Source organism: Coffea arabica, chromosome 2c, assembly GCF_036785885.1.
Source record: "Coffea arabica cultivar ET-39 chromosome 2c, Coffea Arabica ET-39 HiFi, whole genome shotgun sequence".
In the NCBI taxonomy this organism is placed as follows: Eukaryota; Viridiplantae; Streptophyta; class Magnoliopsida; order Gentianales; family Rubiaceae; genus Coffea; species Coffea arabica.
In genome coordinates this window covers 65,107,618-65,133,878 of record NC_092312.1, presented here as the reverse complement: position 1 = coordinate 65,133,878, position 26,261 = coordinate 65,107,618, and the positions used below count along the sequence as shown (strand labels likewise).

The following is a 26,261-nucleotide window of genomic DNA, read 5'->3' as shown; positions in this document are numbered from 1 at the left end:
TTATGTGTACAAGGAAGGGATCACTTCCTTCTTGCCCCAAATCACACTTGGTCAAGCAAGGAAGTTTTACAAACACTCGCAAACCCTCACTGTGCTACACTATTGAAGAAGCTATGTCACACTTGAAAAACAACTGCACGATGATTGCACATGCAAGGAATACAAATGTTTCTTTTGAGTATTCTATCACTTGAATCACTCACAATCTGATGTAGGCTTGATGTACCGAGTTCTTTTGAGGTGGTTGACTTTGTTCCTTTTATAGGAGACCAGAGAATTCCTCAATTAATGCTGTCAGCGGGTAGAAGGCAGCTGAAGAGTCAACTAGCCGTTGGTGCTGTCGGACGTCCGATGCTTGGTTTTTATGCGTCCGAACGATATAAATGAGTTCTGGAAGTTTTCTCGAGTCCCTTAGGACGTCCGATCATGCGTCCGAGGGTAGGATGAATACTTGGACTTTCTTCTTCAATTCCTTCGGACGGCCGATGCATCCAGAGTGTTGTGTCCGAAGATCAGCAACGTTTGTCGGACGTCCGATACACAGGTGTTGAGCGTCCGAACCTAATTAGTAATAGAGTAACTCCTGGCTTGTCTTCTTCGGACATCCGAGTCTGAGTTCTTTACTCGTCCGAAGATGCTCAAAGAATGTCGGACGTCCGATACTTTCCTTTTGTGCGTCCGACATCATCCTCAGCATACTTCATTCCTTTCTGATGTTCTTTTTCTGCTTTAACTCCACATACCTGTTTGGTTTATTTCTGAAAAGGATCTTTACAAAAAGTATTAGAAACATCCAATTGTTTTGTAATCATCAAAAGATATGAATTGAGATAAACACAACCAACGTAATTTCCCCACAAGCTTACAAGCACGCCAAAATCCCAAAATTTTCACCAACAACACATACGATTTTCATCAATACATGAGTAGATCTAAACCACAAAACCCTTGAATCCTTAAAATAAAATTTTCTTGATGTATAACTCTAGACCTAAATCATAAAACCCTAGAATCCTTAAAACAAAATTTCCTAATGTATAACTTTAGAGAACTAACACAATCTTCATTTCTTGTGAGATTCTGAGAAACTCTATGCTGATGTTTGTTGTGAGATTTCCTAGGTTCAAACTTTGGAAATTATCTTCCTTGATCGGAGTCTTGACCTCTAATTTCTCTACGATGAGATATTTTGAAAGAAAACATGGTCTCTCTCGCTATAACACCAAGAACAACAAGAAAGATTGTAAGCTGTCCACAATATCCTCGTATTTTAAGTGAGGATAGCTGTCCACAAGGGGCTTATGTGGATATTTTTAAAACATAGGGGACCATTTGTCTTTTTGTGAAACCATATGGGGGTTTATTGTATTTTAACCTTATCAATATGTAATATAGTACACTTGACAGGAGTCTAATTTTGGATGTTCAAGATCGTAAAGATGAGTGAATCAACTAATCAAGTGAGTGTACATAAAATTTACTCATTTTCTTTTGAGCCAAGAATGTGAAAAGACCATTACTAGTATAATGTGGTACACTTAACAAGTCTAATTAATACTCAAAATCATGAAGAAAATAAGAAAAGAGTGAATCAACTTATCTAGATTCACTCATATATATGCCTACAAAAATATCCATATCAAATCACATGTTAATATATGTTAAAACGCAACCCTCTTTTCTTTACTAGGAAACATTAATTTCCATTGATAATGAACCATTTTTAGAGTCAGCCATCTTTTCTAATTGTTCTTTGTCTATTGGTCTCAATTGAGTTGCTAAGAATATTGACTTGAATGCTAAAAGAATATACTACACCTCTAGTTGGTTCACAAAGGGAAGCAACAATGAAATTAACAAGAGTCTGTGTTTCTTTATAACACTGGATGTTTTATCTCTAAAAGAATAAAGCATACAAAATTATTTTTTATCCAAAGATGTAGACATCAAAATTTTACCATTTATTTTACTTCATTTTTATTCCTATTTTTGTTCATTTTTAGTTTATTTTAGTTTATTTTGTTTCATTTCTATTTCTTAAGAGAATCACTTCAAATCATTTTTTTAGAAAAATCAAAAAAGAAAAGGAAAGAGAAAATAAGGAAGAAAAATTAGAAAAATCAGTACCATTTCTTGTCAAAAAAAAAAAAAAAAGTACCTCACGCGTGCATCATCTTCATGGCTTCGTGCTAGAAGCCATGAAGATGAACATGGTACAATATTGCAGCTGCATTTTGGACCAATTTTCATGCTTTTTTTTTTTGCATTTTTTCTTTCCCTTCAAGCCCCCCAGTACATGGCCACCTAGCCTTAATATAAAACATCAATAATCTTCTAGAATAAAGCCATCTAATGGCTCCAAAATTTGCAACAAAATCTGTTTTTTAAGAACCATTGATATGACGGTTTAACAGCCCTTGTTCCTATAAAAAGCTTAAAAAACGCAACACTAGGGTAAAAAGAAACAAGAGGGAGGCAGCGGAAAAGCAAAAAAGGAGAGAAATGAAAGAAAAACCATAGAGAAAAAAAGAAAGAAAAATTTCTGGAAAATTTGATACTAGGCTGATGCACTAGCCCTCTTTGGATCCAAATTCTCACTTTGATTTTAACCCTTTGAGCGATCCTTTTGTTTCTGCATTATCTGTAGATGTAGGACAACAAATTTTGTCTTGAAACTTTCCCCAAAAAACATCGTTAATACTTTGAATCCGAGCTCAAAATCAAGGGATTATCAGCACTACAAGATTTGCAACAGAACTTGTTCAGCTTCGTTTCAGCGACTTTTTTCGGGATTTTTCAGCTTTTATTACATCAATTCGAGCCTCAATCATTGGTAGGTGATGATAGTTTTCCCTCTTAATCTATGTAACATTATTTCATGAGATTGTTGGGTCATTACATGAGTTGGTCTGCATGAATTAGGTTCTTAGATTTTTTTGTGATTTGTGATGCGTTGAAAGATTATTTTCATGGGTGGAATTCGCACAAAAGGGTTTGAAGATGCTATGATGTTGGATGATTTGATGGTTTGATCAGAAAATCTTCAGCATCCGGTGGATATTCCTTGGTTCCACCATGAGTTGATTTCACGTTCTTCCTGCTTGTCTTTCTTCGTTTGACCCCCAAGAAGTGGAATTTGTAGTTGGGTTTTGTTAAATAAAAATGGGTTGAAATCCTTGTGCTAGGTTTTTAGTTGATAAATCGATGTTTTTTTTTCTTTTCAGTTAGAGTAGGAATTGTTGTGATAGAATGGGTTGCAAAGTTGCAGCAGAAGAAAGGTAGAAGAAAGCTGTGATGAGCTTGCATGAATAATCTGGAAAATTTACACTTTGGCCCCTCACTTTCTAAATAATTCCACTATGGCCCAAAATTTGAAAAAATTGAACCAATTTTGCCCCTTTTAAGTTTTAATCCCCTTTTGCATGTTTTAAATGTGTTTTTGAGCAAATTATTTCTAGGTTATAGGACATAATTAGGTCTTAATTTTTTTAGGTGATTTAATGGTTTGTTGGGTTTAGTAAAATAAGATGAGAATTGGGTTTGCATTATTTTGTTTGGATTTTTGGAAGTGGGTTTTAGTTATTTCTGATGGGTTTTGACTTGGTTTTGGAATCCATGACCCATGCATTTTCGATTAGGTTTGTTTGGTTAAATTTATGGGCTAGCCTGTGTATTTTTCCTTGGATATTTCTCTGGGCTTGGGAGACTTTGGCCCAAAGAAGAAATGAACATGGCCCAAATGGCCTTTTATCTCAAGAAATCTGATCCCGTTTATTGCATTACAGTCCCTAGACTTTTGAGTAATTATACTATGACTCTAAAAACTTTTATTTTCTTTCAATTTAGGTTCCTAATTTAATTATATTTTGGTCCCTAAACTCTATTTTCCTTTAATTGTTGACCCCTAATCTTTGTAATAATTATAATTTGATTATAAAAACTTTCTTAATTTTTGCAATTAGGTCCCTTATAGTTTTGTTTTCTTAAATATAAGTTACTTTTCTTCTTTAATTGTTAATTATACTTCATTTAAGTGCTTTAATTGATAGATTTCATGATTATTTTCATTTCTTTATAATTAAATTGGTACCTTGATCATTTTGTTAATTTTAGAGTATAAATAAGGCAAATTTCACCCCATTTAACCACAATTTCAAGGGAGGTAACCTCTTTTATTATTTTAAATTCTTTTATGTGCTCTTATGTTTTTTTTATGTATAATTGTATGTTTTGAGTGCTTTTTTTAATAGTTTATTTTATTCATTTTAAGTTTCATTTATTTTATTTAGTTTTGAGGATTATTTAAGAGGCATTTAAATGCCAAATTATAATAGATAGGTGTTCAAACATGTATTTAATTAGGTTATGTAATAGATAAGTTTTAATTTTTTTGTCAAAAAATATAATTAATTAGATAAATGTAATATTTAGGTTATTATTTTTAAAATTTTTCCCTTTAGATTGTAGTTAGAACCCCGAATATAATAGTTAGACTTTTATTTGCATTTATTTGCTTTTGTACTTGCATGCTTGTGTGCTTGCGTGTTTATTCTCTTTCACTAGAATTTTGCATTTAGAAATTATGTGTATGTGTTATGTGTCCTATATACATTATGTATTTATTTGTGTTAATTATGCTTTATAAGATTTATTTAGTTATAATAAACGCATGATGTCGTCACACTAGTCTAGCGCTAATTGTGGTCTTTCTCCCTGATTTCTCACTAATCTAACGCTAGTTAAGTCTTGTAGAAATTGGCTAATTCAATACTAGACCCTTTAGGTCGTCTCGCGCTAGATTCATATTCTTTGCATGACATTCATAACATTTCATACATTTTTTTTCATTTTTAGACCATTTTCTCATCTTACATGATATTTTCTCTATATATTATCTCCTTTACCCCTATGTGCACGAAACATGACATTTAGATTTGCATTCCATTTAAAAAAATAAAAATAGGTTAGTCCATTTGTTTGATTAGATTAGAAGAGTCACCCTTCAAATATGAGAAATAGACGAGTATGACTTTTTAGCCATAACACACTCATAACTCCTCTATAGAAAGGAAAATTGAGTCACGAATTTAGATCCCCTGTACCCATTATGTTGCACTCCTCTCTTTTATGTCATGTATGTTTATATATTATAATTCTTCTTTTCTTCGAGTCTCATCTTTTGCATATTCATGACTTCTTCTAAAAATCATTTTGGGCATCACAATTAATGTGATTTATACCAATTAAACTTTGAAGAGATATTTCGACCCTCTCAATATTCATCAGGTCTAGATTTGCATCCATATAGAAACGCCCAAATGTGATAAGTTTTATAGGTTAGATTAAGAAAATTTTCAACTAAATCTCGCAACTAGTCTTGGCTAGGTTGAAAGATGCCTTAGATCAAATGTTTGCATTCCCTTTTTTCAACTGTGACTCCCGAGCTCTTTTATCTTATTTTCAAAGATCTGGAGTCGCCTAAAAAGGGTTTTATTTATTTTTTTTATCTTAAAAACATATTTTGGATGACTTAGTACACCTTAACTCAATACCAAGTAGCGAGTTCAATTTTTTTTAAAAAAATCCTTTTTAGACTATTATTTTGACCAAAACCGTCGCACTTTTTAAATCCCATTTTAGCCCTTTTTTCTTTATTCTATTTCTAAAATTAATAAATACATTTTTCAACACAATAAAGTTATTTTTAAAAAAATGGGGCGCGACAACTGGTGACTCCATTGGGGAATTTAGAGAATCCAAAAACTTGGTTTAGTCGATTCTTTTCTTTGTCTAATCTTTTTACATATCACATTGGGATGTTTAGGTTGCATTTTTTCTTTTTCTTTTACTTTTTTAGAATTTTTTGTATTTCACACACATGATTGTCTCTTGCTCTCCGTATATGTAATGGATGATTTTTTTTTACTTTCATTCATGTTATTGTGCTTTTCTGTTAAGGATGGGGGGAATATCACGTTAGATCCTTCACACGTACTTAATATTAATCCCTCCTCTCAAAAGAACACTTTATACATGCATACGCTATTTTTTTTATAACCCTTCATTTGATTTTTTTTTTTAGTGATTATCACACCACTCCTCCCTACTAAAATTAGAATCGATCCACTTGGACATGTGGCCATGGCACGACGTGCACATAGCAATGTATGAGAGATCACTCGAACCACCAACTGAAGGTGTTAGGATTAATGACCTTTTGCCACTTGGTCTGAAAGTTTGGGAGTCTGAAATCTTATCAAGTCTAGATGCATTAGTGAGTTTAATCTCATGCATCCATGTTAAAAATAGCCTAGGATAGAGTCAACATTACCCTATTAGGCACACTAGATACGAGGGGAGAGATTTTACTCATTTTCTCTTCTTTTATATTTTTGTATCATTTTATTGTTCCAACGTACTATGTGTTATTTATTAATTGAATTAACCTCTCTTTCTTTTCTCTTCTCTTGCATTCACAAACCTTAGAAAATAAGAGTTTTGGCATGATATTCGTTTAGAAAAAATTGCCTTTTATAAAAAGCATGTTTAAATTTTAGTTATTGCATTAATAATATGAATATATATTGCACATCATTTTCGACTTACCCCGATATTTAAATAGGGCACTTTTAGATCATATGCCAATTATCGCATTGTATATATTTACGCAATTATCGCATTGCAAGGAATAATCTTCTTTGTGCAAGCAGCGGCATACCATTCCTTACCAACAGCCCTAGTAAAGGTCAAATGGCCGCCGAAGTGGGCCGGAGAGGAGATGCGAACCTCCCTATTCCGGCTATGGCGAGTCCGGAGGCCTCTTGGAACAGTCGCTTGGGAAGACCTACTCAAAGGCACAGTAGGCTATGAGGTGAAGATGGAAGGTCTATTCTTGCTTTTATTTTTTGGTTTGACCATTTGATATCAGTGAACAAGGCAGGGGTCAGGGTACAAGTGCTCAAAGTGAGTCAACAGGCAGCCAACTAAACAAAGGGGTCCCCAATCACAGCTCCAAATACCAACAATTAGAGAACTAGACAATAAACATCCCAAAATCTAATTAAACAGGTAAACACAGCAAGACTCCCCCAAATACCACCGATTTAATCCAAAATTTAGCAAATAGTCAACAGCAACCACAGACAAAATCACAGCACCCAAATTAAGCACAAAATATATGTCATCAGCTAGAAAATCAAAATATCTAGCCTCAGCTACAAATTTAAAAATATGTCCTCAGCTATTCAAAAACTAGAAATCTGGTCTCAGCTAAAAGGGATAGCAAAATTAAAGAAAGAAAACACCTCAGGGAAGAGCAAGCAGCGGGTATGATGGCGACAAAGTAGAGGCGGCAATGAAGGAGGCCGCGCGCAACAGCCATGTGCGGAAAGGTGGGCAGATGCGCCCTGGGTCACACGAGTTGGAGGTCGCACGCGCGCAAATGAGGCGTGCGCTTGCTGCTGGGGCGCTACTGGGTTCCTAGCTACGCCTGGGCGTTGGTTGGCGAGCTGGTCGCACGCTAGGCTCGTGTGCAAGGTCACCCGAGCTGGAGTCGAGTGCCTGGTAAACGAGCTGGTCGCATTCTTGTTGCTACCACGATAGGAAGGAAGAGGGCACGCGAGCAGGTCCTGCGCCTAGTTTGCTAGTGTGCGCAAGTGAGATGCGCGCTGAGCCGCGCGCTTGTTGGCAGTGAGTTGCGGTGGCGGATAGCGAAGGGGAGACGGTAGCGAACCGTGGTGATGGCTTGGTGTGGCAGCGGAGGAAGATGCGGCTCGATGGAGGAGTTCAGAAATGGGTGGCGGCGGACAGCTATGGGAAAAGAAAGAAGAAGGAAGAAAGAAAAAGAAAGAGAAGAAAAGAAAAGTGGGGCAACGGGTCCTTAAGAAATTTTTTTATATATATATAATAAATGAGGGCAATTTCATCTTTTCACCTTTTTCTTAAAAAATAAAAAGCAAGGAACCCCTGTGTTAGGCTTGGGCACGCCTAACTGCCTACGAGTCTTCTGACCATCCTCCTAAAATTTGGATCTTAAGCGTGACCACCTAGCGTGGGTCCTAACTCATATGGAGTCTTCTGACCAATCTTTCGAAATTGAGTTCCAAGTGGTCACGCCTAACTACTGGAGAGTCTTCTGTTTGTGAATTTTCAATTTCGTTCTTTAGACGTAATCATTTAGCGTGGACACGCCTAACTGCCAGCACCTGCCACAAAACAACAACTCACTAAATGCCACTACCACTTAACAAAAACTCAAAAAACACAAGAAAACTAGAACAAATAGTCTTGGATTGCCTCCCAAGTAGCGTCTTTCTTTAACGTCTTTGGCTAGATTTGGCCGAAACTCTTAAAAAGGATGAATTGGATCCTCGAGTTGTATGAATTCGACTTCCTCAATGGAGAATCCTTCATAGTATGGTTTGAGACGATGGCCATTCACCACGAACTTCATATCCATTTTCAAATTTTGGATCTCCACTGCACCATAATGAAAATATTAGAAACGATAAATGGACCAATCCAACGAAAACGCAACTTACCGGGAAAAAGTTGAAGTCTTGAATGATACAAGAGGACTTTTTGCCCTACTACAAATGATTTGATTGAGACTTGTTGATCATGAAAAATCTTGCTCTTCTCCTTATAAATCATTGCGTTCTCGTATGCCTCATTCCTAATTTCTTCCAGTTCTTGTAGTTTCAATTTTCTTTGGACCCCTATTTCTTCAAGATCCATATTGCATTGTTTTACTGCCCTGAACGCTTTATGCTCGAACTCCACTAGAAGATGACAAACCTTACAGAAGACTAGTGTATACGGGGACATCTTAATCGGCGTCTTATACACGGTGCGATACGCCCATAGTGCATCTTCCAATTTCAAACTCCAATCCTTTCTATCGGAGCGCACCATCTTCTACAATATTGATTTGATCTCCCTATTTGACACTTTGGTTTGACCATTTGTCTGCGGGTGATATAGCGCAGATACTTTGTGGAGTACGCCATATTTTCAGAGCAGGGCAGCAATAGTTTTATTACAAAAGTGTGTACCCCTATCACTCACCACAACTCTCGGCATTCCAAAACGGACAAAAATGTTATACTTTAAAAATTCTACAACCACTCTAGAATCATTAGTTTGGGTGACTTTTGCTTCCACCCATTTAGAGACATAATCAACAGCAAGTAAGATGTATAGGAAACCAAAAAACAAGGGAAAATGACCCATGAAATCTATACCCCATACATCAAAAATTTCAACAAACAACATAGGGATTTGAAGTATTTGGTCCCTACGAAAAATATTCCTCACTCTTTGACACTTATCACAAGTTTTACAAAATGAATATGCATCTTTAAAAAGGGTGGGCCAATAAAAGTCATTCTCCAACACCTTACGAGCTGTTCGCTTTGGCCCAAAATGCCCTCCGCACGCAAATAAATGACAAAAAGTTAAAATGGAGTAGATTCACCTGCATTTACACACCTTTTTAGCACTTGATCTGAAATTTGCCTCCAAAGGTAGGGATCGCCCTAGATATAGTATTTGGCATCACTCTTCAATTTGTCTTTCCTAGCCTTTGACCAACCTGCAAGTAATTGATTAGTTACTAGCATACCAAGGTGTAGATGAATCACAAGCAAGTAGTTATCCCTCTGGAAACTCCTCTCTCAATGGCTGCTCCTTCTTATGTGCAAGCAAGCAACTCTAGTGATCAGCCACTAAGTTCTCTGTCCCACTTTTATCTTTAATCTTCAAGTCGAACTCTTGCAGGAGCAATATCCATCTGATGAGTCTTGATTTTGCATCTTTTTTCGACAACAAGTACCTTAAGGCTGCATATCAGAGAAAATTATTACTTTTGCAACCAATAAATAAGACATAAATTTTTCTAGTACAAAAATAACAGCTAATAATTCTTTCTTCGTCGTAGAGTAGTTAAGTTGAGCTCCATTCAACGCTTTCAATGTATAGTAGATTGCATGAGCCGTCCTGCCAATCCTTTGCTCCAACACCGCTCCTACTGCGTAATCACTCGCGTCGCACATTATTTCGAATGGGAGGCTCCAGTCTGAAGGTTGAATGACGGGAGGTAATATTAACGACTCTTTCAATTTATTAAATGCCTCCTTGCACTCATTGGTGAAATCAAATGCTACATCCTTTTGGAACAATTTGAACAAAAGTGCTCCAATTTTTGAAAAGTCCTTGATGAATCTCGAAAAGAACCCTGCATAACCCAAAAAGAAACGCATTTCTCGTACACTTACGAGATAAGGTAAAGCAGAAATAAGGTCAACTTTTGCTTTATCTATCTCTATTTCTTTAGCCGATACTATATGTCATAAGACAATATCATGATCCACCATAAAGTGACATTTTTTTCAATTAAGGATTAAGTTTGTTTCTATATACCGTTTCAGAAATAAAGTTAGATTGTCAAGACATTTCTCAAAATTATCCCCATATAAACTAAAATCATCCATGAATATCTCAATAATCTTTTCTACATATTCGGAGAAAATACTTACCATGCACCATTGGAAGGTTGCTGGAGCATTTTAGAGGTCGAAAGGCATCCTCCAGTAGGCAAACGTATCAAATGGGCATGTGAATGTGATTTTCTCCTGATCCTCTGGTGCTATCGCGATCTGGAAGTATCCTGAAAAATCATCAAGAAAACAATAATAAACATGACCAGCCAACCTCTCTATCATCTGATCAATAAAAGGGATAGGGAAGTTGTCCTTTTTGGTCACGGCGTTCAGTCGCCGGTAGTCGATGAACTGGCGCCATCCTGTGGGATTTTTGACCGGAACCATCTTGCCTTCCTGGTTCTCTTCCATAGTTACTCCCGCCTTTTTCGGAACTATTTGAACTAGTCTCACCCATGGGCTGTCTGAGATGGCGAAGATGATTCTTACTTCCAGGAGTTTGAGTATCTCCTTCTTAACTACTTCCATCATCAGTAGGTTCAATTTTCGTTACGCTTGTCTCACTGGTATTGCATTGTCTATGAGCCGTATTCGGTGCATGCATGAGGACGAACTGATCTCCTTGATGTCTGCTATACACCACCCAATCATCTCCTTATGATCTTGAAGAAAACGAACTAGGTTGTCTTCTTGACTCAATGACAGGTGTGCAGAAATTATCACCGGTAGTGTCTCCTTATCCCCGAGAAATGCATACTTCAGATGTTTCGGGAGAGACTTAAGCTCCAACTTGGGTGCCTACACAATAAAATGCATCAACTTTTTCTGAGTCTCTGGCACAAAGAGAGAAGTCAGCTCATATCTTGAAGAAATGGGTAGGAGTGAGTACAGTACTTCAACGGTACGGTATAACTCATCACTTATTTTCACATCAAGAGTTAATTCCAACTCGAGATGTTTCGCCAAAGCCACTCTCAGTGCATCCTCCCTATCCAATTCAAATGTTTTCTGTATAAGGGACTCAATAATACTTAAAGCAAAAACAGAGTTAGATTCCTCCGAGTAGTTCATCGCATCAAAAATATTGAAATTTATAATTTTTCCATCAAACTCCATTGATAGAATACCTTCATTCACATCTATTTTTATCCTAACAATGTTAAAAAATGATATACCTAACAAAATAGGTGACGGATTTAATAACCTTTCATCCCCCATGTCTAAGACATAAAAATTCGCAGAAAAAACTAACTCATTGACCTGTACGAAAACATCTTCAACTAACCTCTCTGAATAAGTATTGGTATAGTTTGCTAGTTGAATTATGATACTTATGCCTTTTAACAACCCAAGATTTAGAGAGGCATAGATGGTTTTAGGCATCACGTTAATCGATACCCCCAAATCCAATATTACTTTCTTAATTGGGGCATCCCCTATTTTACATGGAATTGTGAACATACTTGAGTTCCCACACTTTGGTGGAAGTTTTCTTTGAAATATAACCGACTCATTTTCTTTCACCGCCACTCTTTCATCATCTCTTAGCTTCTTCTTATGAGTGCACAGATCCTTCAAAAACTTCGTGTATTTCGGTATCTGCTTAATAACATCCAACAAGGGAATATTAATCTCCACTTTTCGGAACACATCCAGGATCTTTTTTTTCTTTTCTGCCTTCTTTGTCTTTTCCAACCTGCAAGGAAAAAAAGGTAAGTTAGATTTAATAGGAATTGAAGGAGTAAGTGTTACCTTAGGGTCTTCGTGAATGCGCTCTTCATTTTCAATCTTCTTTTCTATCTCTTCTTCACTTTTACTTTTTAGGTTTGCCAACTTAAGTCCCTCTACTTCCTTGTCATTTCTCAGTGTCATGGCACTCCCATTTTTTAGATTTCTCTTGGGTTGTGATGGTAATTTTTTAAAAACCTGAGACTCTAGGCGATTAATGGCAGTTGTCATTTGGCTCATTCGAGTCTCCATATCTTTTATGCCCGGCCTAGTTTCCAATAAGCCCGCTCTCGTTTCCTTTTGAAACTGAGTAGTATTAATGGCCAGACTCTTGACAATGTCGCCAAAAGATTCTCCTGAATCTGCAGACGAAGGCTAAGGCTTTGGTTGCCATGATTGTTGAAATTCTGGAGGACGATTTCCAAATGAATTATATGGCCTATTTCCGTAGTTGAAGTTGGGATGGGTCCTCCAACCCGGATTGTATGTGTTGAAATATCTTGCCATGTTTACATGTTCAGCTCCATCTTCTTGCAAGATGGGACATGCATCTATGGGATGATCCATACTTGTACAAATTCCACAGACATTCGCTCGCTGCGCATTCCCTACGGCTAATTGCCGAACAAAAGACGTCAACTCTGACAGTTGCTGCTGAGTAGATGACGTCTCTATCTTGTTGACCCTACGGGTAGGTAATAGAGGAGGGTTACTCTCACGAAAGCGAAATTGCTGAGAGTTTTCTACAATTGCTTCAATAAACTCCCACGCTTCCCTCGGTTTCTGATTTGCCAGTGCTCCTTCACTCGCAGCGTCAATAATACTTCTGTCAGATGACTGGAACCCTTCATAAAAGTATTGGATCAATAGTTGTTCATTAATTTGATGCTGTGGGCATCTAGTGCACAACTTATTGAACCTTTTCCAATAATCATACAAGGACTCCCTGAGGTACTGCTTAATGCTGCATATCTCCTTCCTCAAACTTGTAGTCCGGGATGCAGAGAAGAATTTTTCTAGAAATTTTTTTTTCAATTGTGCGCATGTGGTAACACTACCTACAAATAGGTAGTATAGCCAATCTTTCGTTGCATCTTTGAGAGAGAAAGGGAAGGCTCCAAGTCTAATTTGCTCTTCAGTTACCCCAAGAGGTTTCATGCTAGAACAAATCACTTCGAACTCCAGAACGTGTTTGTGGGGTTTTTCACCAGAGAGACCATGGAACGATGGTAGGAGGTGAATTAACCCTGATTTCAGCTCGAATGAGGTATTTTCAGCCAAAGTTGGGAATGTAATGCACAAATGTTGGTGGGTCAACTCCGGGGCAGCCAGTTACCTTAATGTTCGGTTGTTGGTCATGCTAAATTCATCTTCTATTGATTCGTTTGCAGTAAATAATTGCCCTTCTTTTCGTCTTTTGGTCTCTTGCCTACGCCTACGCGCTGCCTTCTCAATTTCAGGGTCGTATATCAATTCACCTGTGTGAGAAGAACGAGGCATAAACTAGCAAAAACACCAAGAAGAAACTGAACTCAAAAAATATATATAATTCAAGCACCAGTCCCTGGCAACAGTGCCAAAAATTGATAGGTTATCGAACCTGTACAATAATAATAATAAAACCTAACTACCACTTAAAACAGTCAATAATCAATTCTAGGACTGGAGTAGGGACTTTAGGTATGCAATAGATTACTTGATTCACCCTATTCCGAAAGAGTTTGTTTAATCCGATATATCAGAATTAATTATCTGACAAAAGTCACTAACTAGTAGACAATAGTAAGTAGGGTCGTCTCCTCAAAAATTGGGGATAAATTTGTTTCCTTCGAGTCGAGATAAATAGGGGGTTTTAGAATTAAATGCTAATGGACTACATAAATCAAATGCGAAAAATAATTAATTGACAGAAATAATTAGGAGAACTCTAACCAAAGGTACACTTCAGAAATAATTCATGCATTGATCATCGATTCGCATAAAATTTCAACATTTATTGATAAATTAGTTATAACTGTCATACACGCGATAAACAACCAGTTTTTTCTTACTTTTTCGATAGTCAAAATATGACCGTTAACTATTTCTCTAACCCGAAACAATCTTAGGTACGACCATAGAATTTAATTTCTAGATTGTATTAAGGTTTAGAAAAAATCAATTTTAACTAACAAACACGCTACGAGAGTTTGTTTAAACTAAATCGTATGTTCTCCTAACATAATCCAATTATGCCAGTTGCTACCGGGACAGAGGTAATCGAACAATTACGGATCCAACTACCCCTAATTAGCAAAATAACTTATGTGAATAATTAAATATTGCGTACTATTCAATCATACACAAAAGTTATAACAATTAAAAGTAGAAAATATATAAATACCAATAAATGAAGGAAGCAATTTAAATAATTTAGATCTCACAGTATTTGCCAAACCAAATCGTCAGTTGTCCTCTTGACTAGAATTAGGGAATTAGTTCTCCATTAATGGAGAACAAACTGTGACGACCCCACCTTCCCCTAGGGCATACCCTAGAAGTTAGTGGATCGCCTGCCTGGCTTTCGCCAGAATTCACTCATTCACATTAACTTCAGAGATAACATTACCATTGGACAACTGAACATTCACTCTTAAGTACATCTCCAATCAGTTTGAAACATAAATTTGTCCAATAAAAGAAATAAAATATCTGTTCTAAATATCCATTCTTAATATCACACCAACTTAAAAAAAAATTCAACCGTCTCAAAATTCAAAAAAGATCATGCCTACACTACATACACAGAATAACGAATCTTTCCAAAATAATTTTCTAGTTCAATCCAATCACTCTTCAATCTCCGATTCCGGTAAGAAAAACAAAACTAAAAGGGTAAGCTTACGCCCGTGAGGTTTCCATGCAAGAAACATTTAATAATCACATGAATCAATACAATTAAGCAAATAGTGCATATTTCACTGTACAATCACTTTCATTAGCAATTGGGAGACACTTCACTGAACAATCACTTTTAAAAGGATACGGTGCTTGCATTAGAGCCACTTCAATGCACTACACACTCCGCCGAACTCCTCCTTATAACCTCCAAAACAATAAACACTTCCCTCACTTGGATAGCCATATCAATATCAGTAATCTGCTACTCCGTGGTAATACTCGAGCATACCAATACACTTACCCAAAGCTACCGTCCTATCCGACCGAGCCCTTTTTGCTGGCTCGAATAATCCGTTGAACAAAGGGTTTTGGGACCAAGTTCAGCCAGTGTGATAAAGTACACACACGGCTTACAGTCATGCACACTTACAACATCACTTGATCAATTATCAACCTTCAATCTCAACTAAACCGAGTGCGATAAAGTACACTCTCGACTTAGAAGGCGAGGGACAATTGAGATACACTTTGCAATGAATCACTTAGCAATATTTCATAATAAACACATTTGCCATATAATTGCACTTAGGTAAACATAAGCAATTTAACACATAAATTCGGAAAACACTCACCAAATATCCAAATAAATTATTCTCGAGCCTCGTGTTCATTTCCTGGCTCACAGCTACTTCTTGGGATAAGTTCATAATTCCAAAGTAAATATATAATTTGTAGATGCTCACTTATTATTTATTATCATATTATTTGATCGATTAAAGTCAAGTTTGACTTTAAAATATAAAATATAAGAGATTCAATATTTATTCAATATTTCATTTTGACTTATTGACTTTATCATTTTAAACCAAGAAATATACATATTCCAAGTTTATAGTCTTATAAAACGTTTAACCTAAGATTAAACCATTTTCTATCCAATATTCTAAGATTAAGGCAAATTGACTTTTCATTATTTTCTTTCTGGATTAAACTAGATTCCAAGTTGCCAATAGTTTAAATCTCGTTTAAATTTTACTACTTTTTCAGCTATTGCATTCCCCAACTAAATTTTCTAGCAGTGTAACGGTCCAACATTTGTTGTTTTCTCAAGTCTTTCCTTTCACTTTCATATGCCCCAAGTAGACAGACAAATCACAAATTTCCAGTAATGTTATTTCAAGCTTTTAAGCAAAAACTCTATTCTTTCACTTGCTTAAATCTCTATATACTTAAGTTACATTCATTTCAGCATATACCAAAGCAATTAGCATCTAGTTTCAACGGATTATTCAACCCAAAAGCCACAACTAATTCTGTCATTAGCTAAGTAAACCTTCAGCCATAAGACAATTAAAGATTCGGTTCTTTCTTCAGTTTTAACTTCAACTCAACATGCAAATATATAATGAACAAGCTTACAAGGTAATCTTGGACAACAAGTATAAAAATTGCAACTAAACTTCGAAGGAAAAACTGATCAGATGCCCAACTCCTTCTCTCGGCCATGCTGGAAAGATTTTGACAGCCACTCAGCTCTTAAACACAGATTTCTTCAGTTTTCTTTCGTTAAGTTCAACAAGCAAGGATTGGTTATCAGACTACAGGGTACTTTCAGCAGGGATCTAAAGCTTACAGCCAAGGGAAATTGAAAAGCAACGCTGGTTCAGATGCTGATTCCCCCCCTCGGCCATGTTCCAAAATTCTGGTAGCAGTCACGTTGACACAATTTTCTCCAATAATCTCTTCAATTTATGTTCAAATCTTTCATGCATGTTCAGACCAAGCCATTATATGATATATATTACAGTTTAACATAGAGTTTCGAGGCCACAAATCCATGTGGACAGCTAGAAACCTTTTCTTTTCTTTCTCTCGGTTAACCTGGAAAAATTTCCAGCAGGTTTCTTCCTACGGTTTCAACCCCAAAATTTCGAACTTTCCTCAAGTTTCTTCAACTAAAATCCCCTTAACACATAAAGCTAACATGTTACATGCATTACCCAACATAGTTTTCCATTTTACAGTAATCACAGGCTGCAAATCAACCATGCAAGCTCTCGGTTCCTCAACTTCAGTCCAGCTCCCATTTTTCTTCCTTATCAGAATTCCCTTCAGCTAAATATTATTATTCCTGGCTAAAAACCAACATGCAGCCACTACTTTCAGTTATACCAGATAAGTAGCACAAGATTGTTGAAGTTTCTTACCTTCTCCGTTAAGTTTCACCAGAGGCAGATTGTTTTAAGTTCCGGTTCCTCCTAAAATTGCAGCAACTTTGACTCTTCCTCTCGGCTGGAGCTAATTAGTGATGGGACGAGCAAGTTTCTCTTCCTAACCTTCACTTTAGCTCTCAGTTTTGATCGGCTAAAGAATGTAGAAATGGGAAAGTTATCCGATTGCTCTGTTTTGTTTCTCGGTTGCTGCTGTCTAAGGAAGAAAAGATGCAGAGTTCTCTCCCTCACTCTCTCGGTTGGTATTCTAAATACTGACCACTCACTCTTCAGTCGGTGATAGAAATTTCAAGGCCTCACCACTCAGTTTTGTTGCTATTATCAGACATTCCACAGCTTTCTTCACTCGGCTTCTAATTCTTCATTCGGTGCTGGACACTTCGAGGCTCCTTTACTCGGTGGCCGACCAACTTAGCCAGCCACTTTCTATTTGTTTCCTCACTTCCACTGCTTGCCTTAGCATTTCTCTGTAGCTTGCTCTCAATCACCGCCCAAGAGTTTTGAAGTGATTTGCCTAAGTTTCTTTCGGTTGTCTAGAAGCTCAATTCCTCTCTTGGTTGCATGGTTAATTATCCAACCTTTAAGGTTAAATTGGTCGTCCTTTTAGCTTATTTGCTTACTAAGGCCCGTAGTTTATTATTTCATGCATTGACTCCTAACTTTATTTATTCTAATTTGTATATCCCTATAAGAAATTTGTCCACCATTCTAGGATATTTCTAAATTCTTGATTTTATAAAATTTCAATTAGACATTTAATTTACCCAATTATTTGTTATATATAATGTTTCTAATATCAAGGTAAATAAAATGAAATAAATTTCAGGACATACATATAATTTTCTCGGGTTCTCACACAAACCATGCGTAAGGAATTTGGGAAAAGTTGTCAATTTTTGCCTGTCCAATTTCGGTCAACAGAAGAAGAAAAGAATAAGGAATTCTGTTGCTTTCAATTGTCTCCAAAGCAAAGCATACAAGAGAGTCTTATGCTTTTTCAATTTGGTCAAACCAAAAATAAAAAGCAAATTCCACGTGTCCACAACTGTGGCCCTTTTGTTGGTTTCTTCCTAATTGTTTTAAAAAAACAAAAACAAAGTCAAAGACAAACCTTAGGAAAAGTACAAATCCTTTTACGTCGGTAGCGGCCCAAAAGGCCAAGGAATTCCTCCTTTTTTCTTTCGGCCGGGCCCCACCAAAGAGAGCAACATAAATCTCATCCTAGTTTTTCTCCTAACTAGGAGGCATGAACCGCGCCCTGCGCGGTGATAATTTATTATGGATGCCCATAAAACATATGTAGCAAGTATATAATTTTGAAAATAAATAGGACATTGACTTTATTAGATGTAATAAGTTGGAATAACAAAAGTAACAGCTAGGACAGGAGGAATGTTTGTTGCTTAAAACTCCAAAGGCTAAAGAACTATACAAAGATCTAGGTTTTAGATACGCAGAAACAAAACAAAGTCTAGTAATTGTCAAAGTGAATGAATCGTCTAAGTAACAAACATATGGTCTATAGTCTACATATCACTATTCCAAACACTACTGCTGCCTAAGAACTCAGCCCAAGAAGAAAGGCTCTGAGCTGGCAGCATAACACTATTCCAAATACTATTGCTGCCTAAGAACTCAGCCCAAGAAGAAAGGCTCTGAGCTGGCAGCATAACAGAGCATCCCAAAGAAAATTTTTTAAAAAGAACAGAACCACTAAATGCTATTAGTATCAATAGCATATAAGCCTCAAAACTAATACCGACGCCACTACAAGCTCAAAGAAGTTCACGAGCTGACAAGATAGCACAAGAAATAAGCATCCAAAAACAACCACTCTAAACTGGGTAGCAAGCAACAACAGCGTATTTAGTGCACGTCACTTTGTTGATTACATCGGATGAACGGTTAAAATAGCATAGGAGCCTGGTCAGTTCAATTCGACAAGCCACACGATGGTACAACTTAAAGGTCTGCAAAAAGGTTGAATCGAAATAAAGTGGCAATTCAAGAATCCATGTAGACAAATCAGACCATTAAAATTGCATAAAAGAAAGTTCATTAATGACAAATCCAAATGACCTGGCTACATATAGTTGAACAATCTCCAAGTTCAGGTATCTATGCATGAGAAAAGAGCAACACATAACCTCATCGTCAGCAGCCTCAAACATGTCAAGCGTGCTAACACCAACCAGCTTCTCAGCTTCGACACCTAATGCAATAACATTTACACACCCAGTATCATCATGAAAAGTGACCCGGATCCATGCTCTATAACAAAAATAACATTAACCACCGAAAAAAAAAGGAAACCAAGGAATGCATAGGGTTTTTAAAAACTAATAACTAATAACAAATCCACGATGAACCTAGGGAAATCATACATTCCCTGACCTCAAGCAAGGTATACAAATAGTCTTATATGTTGACAAGAGACCCTCAATTGATTTTAGTTTTCTCACGTGGCACGACATTGTTGGGGTAAAAGATTGGAGGCACAAACAAAAGTGACACGAAAAATCGAGAAACATAATTTCTTTTCACAAAAAATCAAGATGCAGAGGGGAATGCAATATTGGCCATACATCTTTAACAAGAGCTTTGTGTTATTGTAGCAATCAAACTTCCAGATAAGAGTTTTGGAGCCACGAAAACAGGCAATTTCGCATTTCAGACACATGCAAACGTTTAATTCTTGTTTATCGATGAAGGAACATTATTACAGTTGCAATGTACATTTTTTGTGTGCTAAAATGTCTAGAATTAAAAAGTTTCATCCTCCATTTGCAAAGCCTTCTATTGCATGATATAGTTCCTGCCAAAATCCAGATGCAGCAGTGATTTGATACTACAAACAACTTAACTAAGAGAAACAGCTCCTTAGCAGTATCAAGAACAACTGAACATTCAGTAGTCATGCCAGACTGTAGATTTACCAAAATGATCTCATAGCATTATGCTAGATCAATATTGAACAAGCTAAACGTTTAAAAAAGTTTCCTCGTCTAATGTAGCTCAGGACATAGAAAACAATGCATGCAATAAATCTTATAGAATAATCAGTGGGTAGAAGCAACCTTTTTTGTAGACAAATCTTTTTTTTCTTTTTTTTTGCACTGGCTTCTTCACGGTCGACCCAAACGCTTCATACTTAATAAAAAGAAAAATGTTTAACAATCAAAAGCTGTCCCATTCCATTTCCAGTAGCAAAAAAATTAAAAATAATTGTCTAGTTTATGGAGTAAATCTTGCACCTGAGTACATGAACTATTAACCCAATGCAGGAAAGGTCAACTGCACATTAATTAAAGTACTGCAATTCAAATAGAACTAACATGAAACGGGATACCTCTAATCAAATGCATAGGGATCATCTGCATAAGGATTCAGAGATCCTTCTGAAACCAGATCACCTATATTAGATGAATTTGTATGAACTTGTCCCTTTGTTCCCTATCGTGAAATTCCAATCACAAATGTCAGCACACATAACATAAATTATATGTGACCGTAATCACAAGGCATCCTGCAGTGTACAGAGACAAACTTCATCCCATACAGTTAAATTTCTCCTTGTTTCTACTTTACCTTGCTCAGGTTAACCAATTGCTCTGTTTCATTGCATTAATCTATTAGTAATCACAACTTAATCCTAAATGATATGAATAAGAGTAACACCATTTCAAGGTAAGAGAATTTCGTGAGCACGATTATTGTCTGTCTAGTACATCCCATTCATCAAAAATAGGCAAAAATCCTACTTCTTGTTGGGTGAGACACGACTGACACTCCACAAAAGATCAAAAGCTAAAAAAACCAGCATGATGACACAGAGAAGGAAAATTTATCCTAGTTCATTGTTTAATTACCTTAGTAACAGCTCTAGGTGTAACAGCTTTTGGTGTCTCTAGCTTTTTATGTCAGCTTGGGTCCTGTAGTAATAGAGACAATTACACATAACCAAGAAATATACACATAAAGAATCGTTCCCCTACGACAATGCATACTGATCAGAAATCAAAATTACATACCGCAAACATTACAGTACTTTTGGTTTTCCTTTTTTTGTAATTGTTCTTCCATTTGCTGTTTAGACTTCATATTCATGATGAGTGACCTGCTTAAGCAAGGAAAGGAGGTTAGACAAACGGGTACAAAGAGTTGGGTTGAATTTTCTATGAACACAGAGAGCTGATCAATGATATTCAGAAGCATGAACTGAATTTTCCATGTCTTTCTTGAGATATAGATTCAATTGACAAAAAAAGAAAAAAAAGGAGAGCGAGGGATAGGAAAACTGATACGGGTCATGGATTTCTCTTTCATTGTAAAAATATAGACTGGCAGGCTTTCCTTTTTTTTTATTAGTGCTCACTTCCCTGCTCTTTTTTCCTTCAAAGTTGAAGGTTCCTAGCTTTCTAATTGATTAAATATTTGAGAGAACACCTTAGCATACTACCGTTTATTTCATGATACAAAGATAGAGGCTCACCTTCCTACTATGCTTGGGAAGACTAATGACACTTCCTGTATTCCCCTTTTCCACTTTTCTTAGCAAGTTGGATGCGAGTGTTTGAGTTGCTGTCAGATAAGGTGAATCCGGCAGAGACATTAGTAGGTTTAAGAATGTCATTTGTTGAAAGCAGTATAGACAAAGGTTATAATTTTGCACTCTGTCTGGGGTTGCTTGAACTTTTTGACCCTTTTCTTCACTGTCTTCTTTGAAAGCAAAGGCACTGCCATCGCTGCTGATTCTTCTTACGTTTCCCCTACTTAACCTGCACATTTCACACACAAATCACAATCAGATTATAAATCACAATGTTAGTCTTATATGTTGATAACATGAGATTATAAATCACCATCCGTAAATCAGTCTCAATCTAAAGCAGCGTAAACTCATTACATTATCCCATAACAACCTGAACCATTTCCAATAAATTGATGAAACAAACGTGTAAGGGAAAAGAACCAAAGAAATGTCCAATTGCAGCACCTGCGCATGAAATTGATAAAAATACTAAAAGAGTAAAGGAGAAAAAGATAAGATAAGAAAGGAGGAAAAAAACCCAAAGAGGTTTGGCCATACCACTATAAAAGAAAACCCAAAAAATTGATGAGATCAGATACTGAGAAATCCACGAGCAGCATCCCACTAGTCATCTCTGTTTTAAAAGAAAGCATGGAAAAAATACATTTTTAGAGAAAATACTGATTTGGCAACTTCTAAGTTCAATATGGAGTTGCTAATGAAAATGATGGAACTAAGCCTATTTAATATCGAACTGGAGCACCTGCCAATAGAAAAAAGCCAGAACTTGCCAAGAAAACAGATGACCACTACAAGCAAAAGAGGAATGAGAAACTCTGAGGAGAAACTGCTGGAAAACGAGTAGAGAAGGAAATACAAATCAGAGTTATGCAATGAATTCTTGATGAGAGAAAAGCCGAAATGGCATCTGCAAATGGGAATGATGCTGAAGAGAAAGGTTTCTAAAATCTTCTGATGATACAGTAAGGAAAGGAGGAATACATCTCTGTAAAAAACCTAACCAGAAACAAAAGGAAACATGAAGAAATATTCAAATTAAAGGAAAAATTAAGAGAAAATTGTTCATGAATGGACACATTTATTCAGAAACACGTATAGAGTACACTTAAGAGCAGTTTACAAGTTCTACAATCATCAATCTAACTAAAACAGAGCCCAAGGAATTAAAAAGATAAGAATACATACATAAAAAAGTTAACAAACTTACACAGTGAAGGAGAACGTAGCACAACAAAAGCACCAAAAAGTTCCCTAAAAAAAACATATGCAAAAAAAACAAGCAAATTCAACAATAAGCATAAAACCAATCTAAATATTCCACAAGAAGAGAAAAAGCATGCCATTCAAAAATTGCAAAAAATGCTCACTGAAAAAATTAGCAACAGTATGGAGAATAGCATAGATAAAGCAGAAATAGATGATTTTAGTTATATCAGGTCTAATAAAAAGAAAGGGATAAAAACAAGCAAACTTAACAATAAGCAAAATACCAATCTAAATATTCCACAAGAAGAGAAAAAGCATGCCATTCAAAAATTGTAAAAAATGCTCACTGTAAGGATCAACAACAATATGGAGAACAGAATAGATAAAGCAGAAATACATGATTTTAGTTATATCATGTCTAATAAAAAAGAAAGGGAAAAAAAGCTGACGATAGAAAGTGCTGGAAAACAATAAAATTTTGAACAGATCTGCAATGTATCTGGGAAAAAAAGACGATTGCTTGAAACCACCACCAACAGAACTCGGTAATGTTATTTTCTTGACAATCATAGTCCAGCGAGGCCGAAAGCATATGGAAAAGAAAATTCTTGGAATAGATCGGCAAGTGCTTTGGAAAAACAAAGAGTTTGTTTTCTCGGGGAAAGAATGATTTTTTGTTTCTTCTGAGAGCGCTAGACAAATATTAAAGGGCGGGGGACAAGAAGGGGGGAAAAAGAGCAACAGTCCAGAGACTAAAAAAGCCACATCACAAGACACACAACTACACAGCCTCGAGTTTGCAAGGGAGAACCACAAAAAAGGGGAAAAAAAATAGCGCAACGCAGGGGGGAAAAAACGCAAAGACCAACGTCAAACCCATGTAGACCAGATAACGGAACAGCCAAACCAAAATACAACGCAACGTGGAGGTAAAAAGCAAAAAAAAGGAAAAAAACACTGCAACAAAAAAGGCAAGATCGACGCTCACCGGAGAGGAAAAACACCAAAGGAGGAAATATCAACCCTAGGCTAAAAACATACAGAGAAAAGTCACATTGAAGAAAACATACTGGTGTAGAAGGCGAAGTGGCGATGGTGGTTATTGTTGGTAGTTCTGGGTTTGAGGGATCTGAGGAGCGGCGGCCGAGGGGAAGAAAACCGTCTTCTGTTCAAGAAAGAGAGACAAAAAGAATGAAATAAAGAAAAGAAAGGAGAGAATAGAAGAAACGGCGGAGTTAACCCTAGTTCTAACAATTTTTTTTGTTGCGTGTAAAAAGGCATGCCTAACTCCTAGCAATGAAGAAGTAGAAAACTCACCGGAAAGGAATTTTATGGAAGGAATAGAAAAGGTACAATGGCTCACCGGAAAGAAGCGCACCTCACCGGAAAGGAAGAGGTAGAAAAGGTACAATGGAGGAGGAGGAGGCGCCGCGAACAGACGGCAGCTGATCTAGACTACTGCAACACAAAGAAAGCGAGAGACAGAGGATGCATGGCCTCTACGCAATTCGAAATGGGAATCAAAGAACAAGAAATAGAAGAGGTACAACGGCGGAGGAGGAGCGTACCTCACCGGAAAGGAGCGCAACTCACCGGAAAGGAAGAGGTAGAAAAGGTACAATGGAGGAGGAGGAGGCACCGCGAACGGACGGCAGCTTATTTGGGCTACTACAACACAAAGAAAGCGAGAGACAGAGGATGCATGGCCGCTATGTAGCTCGAAATGGGAATCAAAGAACAAAAAGCAAAAATATCAGTTTTAGGTTTCAACTCACAGAGGAAGCTCACAGTGAATCATGCACTTCACCGGAAGTAAAAAGAAGAAGAGATAAAAATAATACAACGGAGACCACTGCAACCCAGAGACCGCGAGAGACCGAGGATCAATGCTCCTTGCATAGTAAGAAGAGAAACAGAGCAATATCGTCAAGAAGAAGCAGAGAGAGAAGTTAGGCGAAAGCAGAGGCATTGGATTCTGCCAGATAGAGAAACAAGTCTATCAATGCGGTAGAGAACGCAGCAGGAGACACATGGGTTACTGACAGAAAGAGAAGAGGCCAACGGAGCTGAACCCGCCGCGCCATGCGCGAACAACACAATGCTGCTAACCCACATGTGCGGCACGTGAGAGGACGACGAAAACCTCCAGGTCATCACAGCTCTTCGCACGTTATCTACTTATGTTGAAAAGTTGGTAACCGACTACCAAAAATTTCCTTATTAACAAATCCTATTACAGATAGCTCTCTTCAGCTTGGGAGTGACACCACTGTTTTCCAAAGTTGTAGTCCACTGCATCGCTCAATATTCTGGAGCTTCCCACGTGCGACTGAGTACGGCTTTTTGGATCGGGGTTAGGCGTGAGCACACCTAAGTGTCAAGAAGTCCTCTGAAATTTGATTTTCAGCACTTTTTAACATTACTTCCTACAATTAATACAAACCGCCAAACCTGAGTAGAATCCATCAAATAGAGCAACATTTAGTCCCAACAACTATGAAATAACAGGGAAATACTCCACTCAAATGCACCCTATCATTTATCCCATCAACCATATTGGGTTTGAGTTTTATCACACCAATTGTTTATTTTATTGGGTTTGAATTTTATCTCACCGATCTTTTTTTTGTTGGGTTTGAGTTTTATCTCACAAACTGTTATTTTGTTGGGTTTGAATTTAATCCCACCAACCATTATTTTGTTGGGGTTGAGTTTTATCTTACAAACCTTTATTTTATTGGATTTGAATTTTATCCCACCAACAGTTATTTTGTTGGGTTTGGATTTTATTTCACCAACCGTTTATTTTGTGAGATTTGGCTTTCATTCCACCAACCTTTATTTTGTTGAATTTGAATTTTATCCCACCAATAGTTATTTTATTGGGTTCAAATTTTATCCCACCAACCCTTTTATTTTCTAGACTTTGATTTTTCAATTTATTAGGTTTTACTAGTCAATTCAGATCTAGTTGGGTTAAACAAGTGAGTAATTTGGTATCTATATCTTTATCTTGAATTTCTGCGAAATTCACACAAAGAGGGCAAGTAGATACTAAAATTTTTTCATTTATTTTGCTTCATTTTTATTCTTATTTTTGTTCATTTTTAGTTTATTTTGTTTAAATTTTATTATTTTAGCTTATTTTATTTCATTTCTGTTTCTTAAGAAAATCACTTCAAATCATTTTTTTAGGAAAATCGAAAAAGAAAAGGAAAGTAAAGA

The 26,261-nt window shown here is 36.7% G+C and overlaps 1 protein-coding gene across 41 annotated transcripts; it reads right to left on the bottom strand.

Moving 5' to 3' along the window:
- Window positions 1–7,084: 7,084 nt before the first annotated feature.
- On the bottom strand, window positions 7,085–25,341 carry LOC113727460 (uncharacterized). Of its 41 annotated transcripts, none has more exons than XM_072076117.1 (18): window positions 24,812–25,067; window positions 24,605–24,704; window positions 24,400–24,494; window positions 24,107–24,201; window positions 23,038–23,081; window positions 22,573–22,659; window positions 22,368–22,443; window positions 22,201–22,274; window positions 21,951–22,056; window positions 21,771–21,859; window positions 21,310–21,395; window positions 21,148–21,210; window positions 20,628–20,731; window positions 20,356–20,428; window positions 19,358–19,490; window positions 17,255–19,248; window positions 11,334–13,645; window positions 7,085–11,237 (listed from the first exon to the last, which is right to left on the bottom strand). In XM_072076117.1, exons 17-18 carry the CDS (start codon window positions 12,417–12,419, stop codon window positions 10,989–10,991), a joined length of 1,335 nt encoding a protein of 444 aa, XP_071932218.1. In that variant the 5' UTR covers window positions 12,420–13,645; window positions 17,255–19,248; window positions 19,358–19,490; window positions 20,356–20,428; window positions 20,628–20,731; window positions 21,148–21,210; window positions 21,310–21,395; window positions 21,771–21,859; window positions 21,951–22,056; window positions 22,201–22,274; window positions 22,368–22,443; window positions 22,573–22,659; window positions 23,038–23,081; window positions 24,107–24,201; window positions 24,400–24,494; window positions 24,605–24,704; window positions 24,812–25,067; the 3' UTR covers window positions 7,085–10,988. The 41 variants fall into 41 exon arrangements, 38 of the variants coding, with proteins under 38 accessions (XP_071932218.1, XP_071932221.1, XP_071932214.1 ...); XM_072076120.1 differs by having other exon boundaries at window positions 24,825–25,067; XR_011839530.1 differs by having other exon boundaries at window positions 11,334–11,427; window positions 11,903–13,645; window positions 24,400–25,067.
- Window positions 25,342–26,261: the final 920 nt, after the last annotated feature.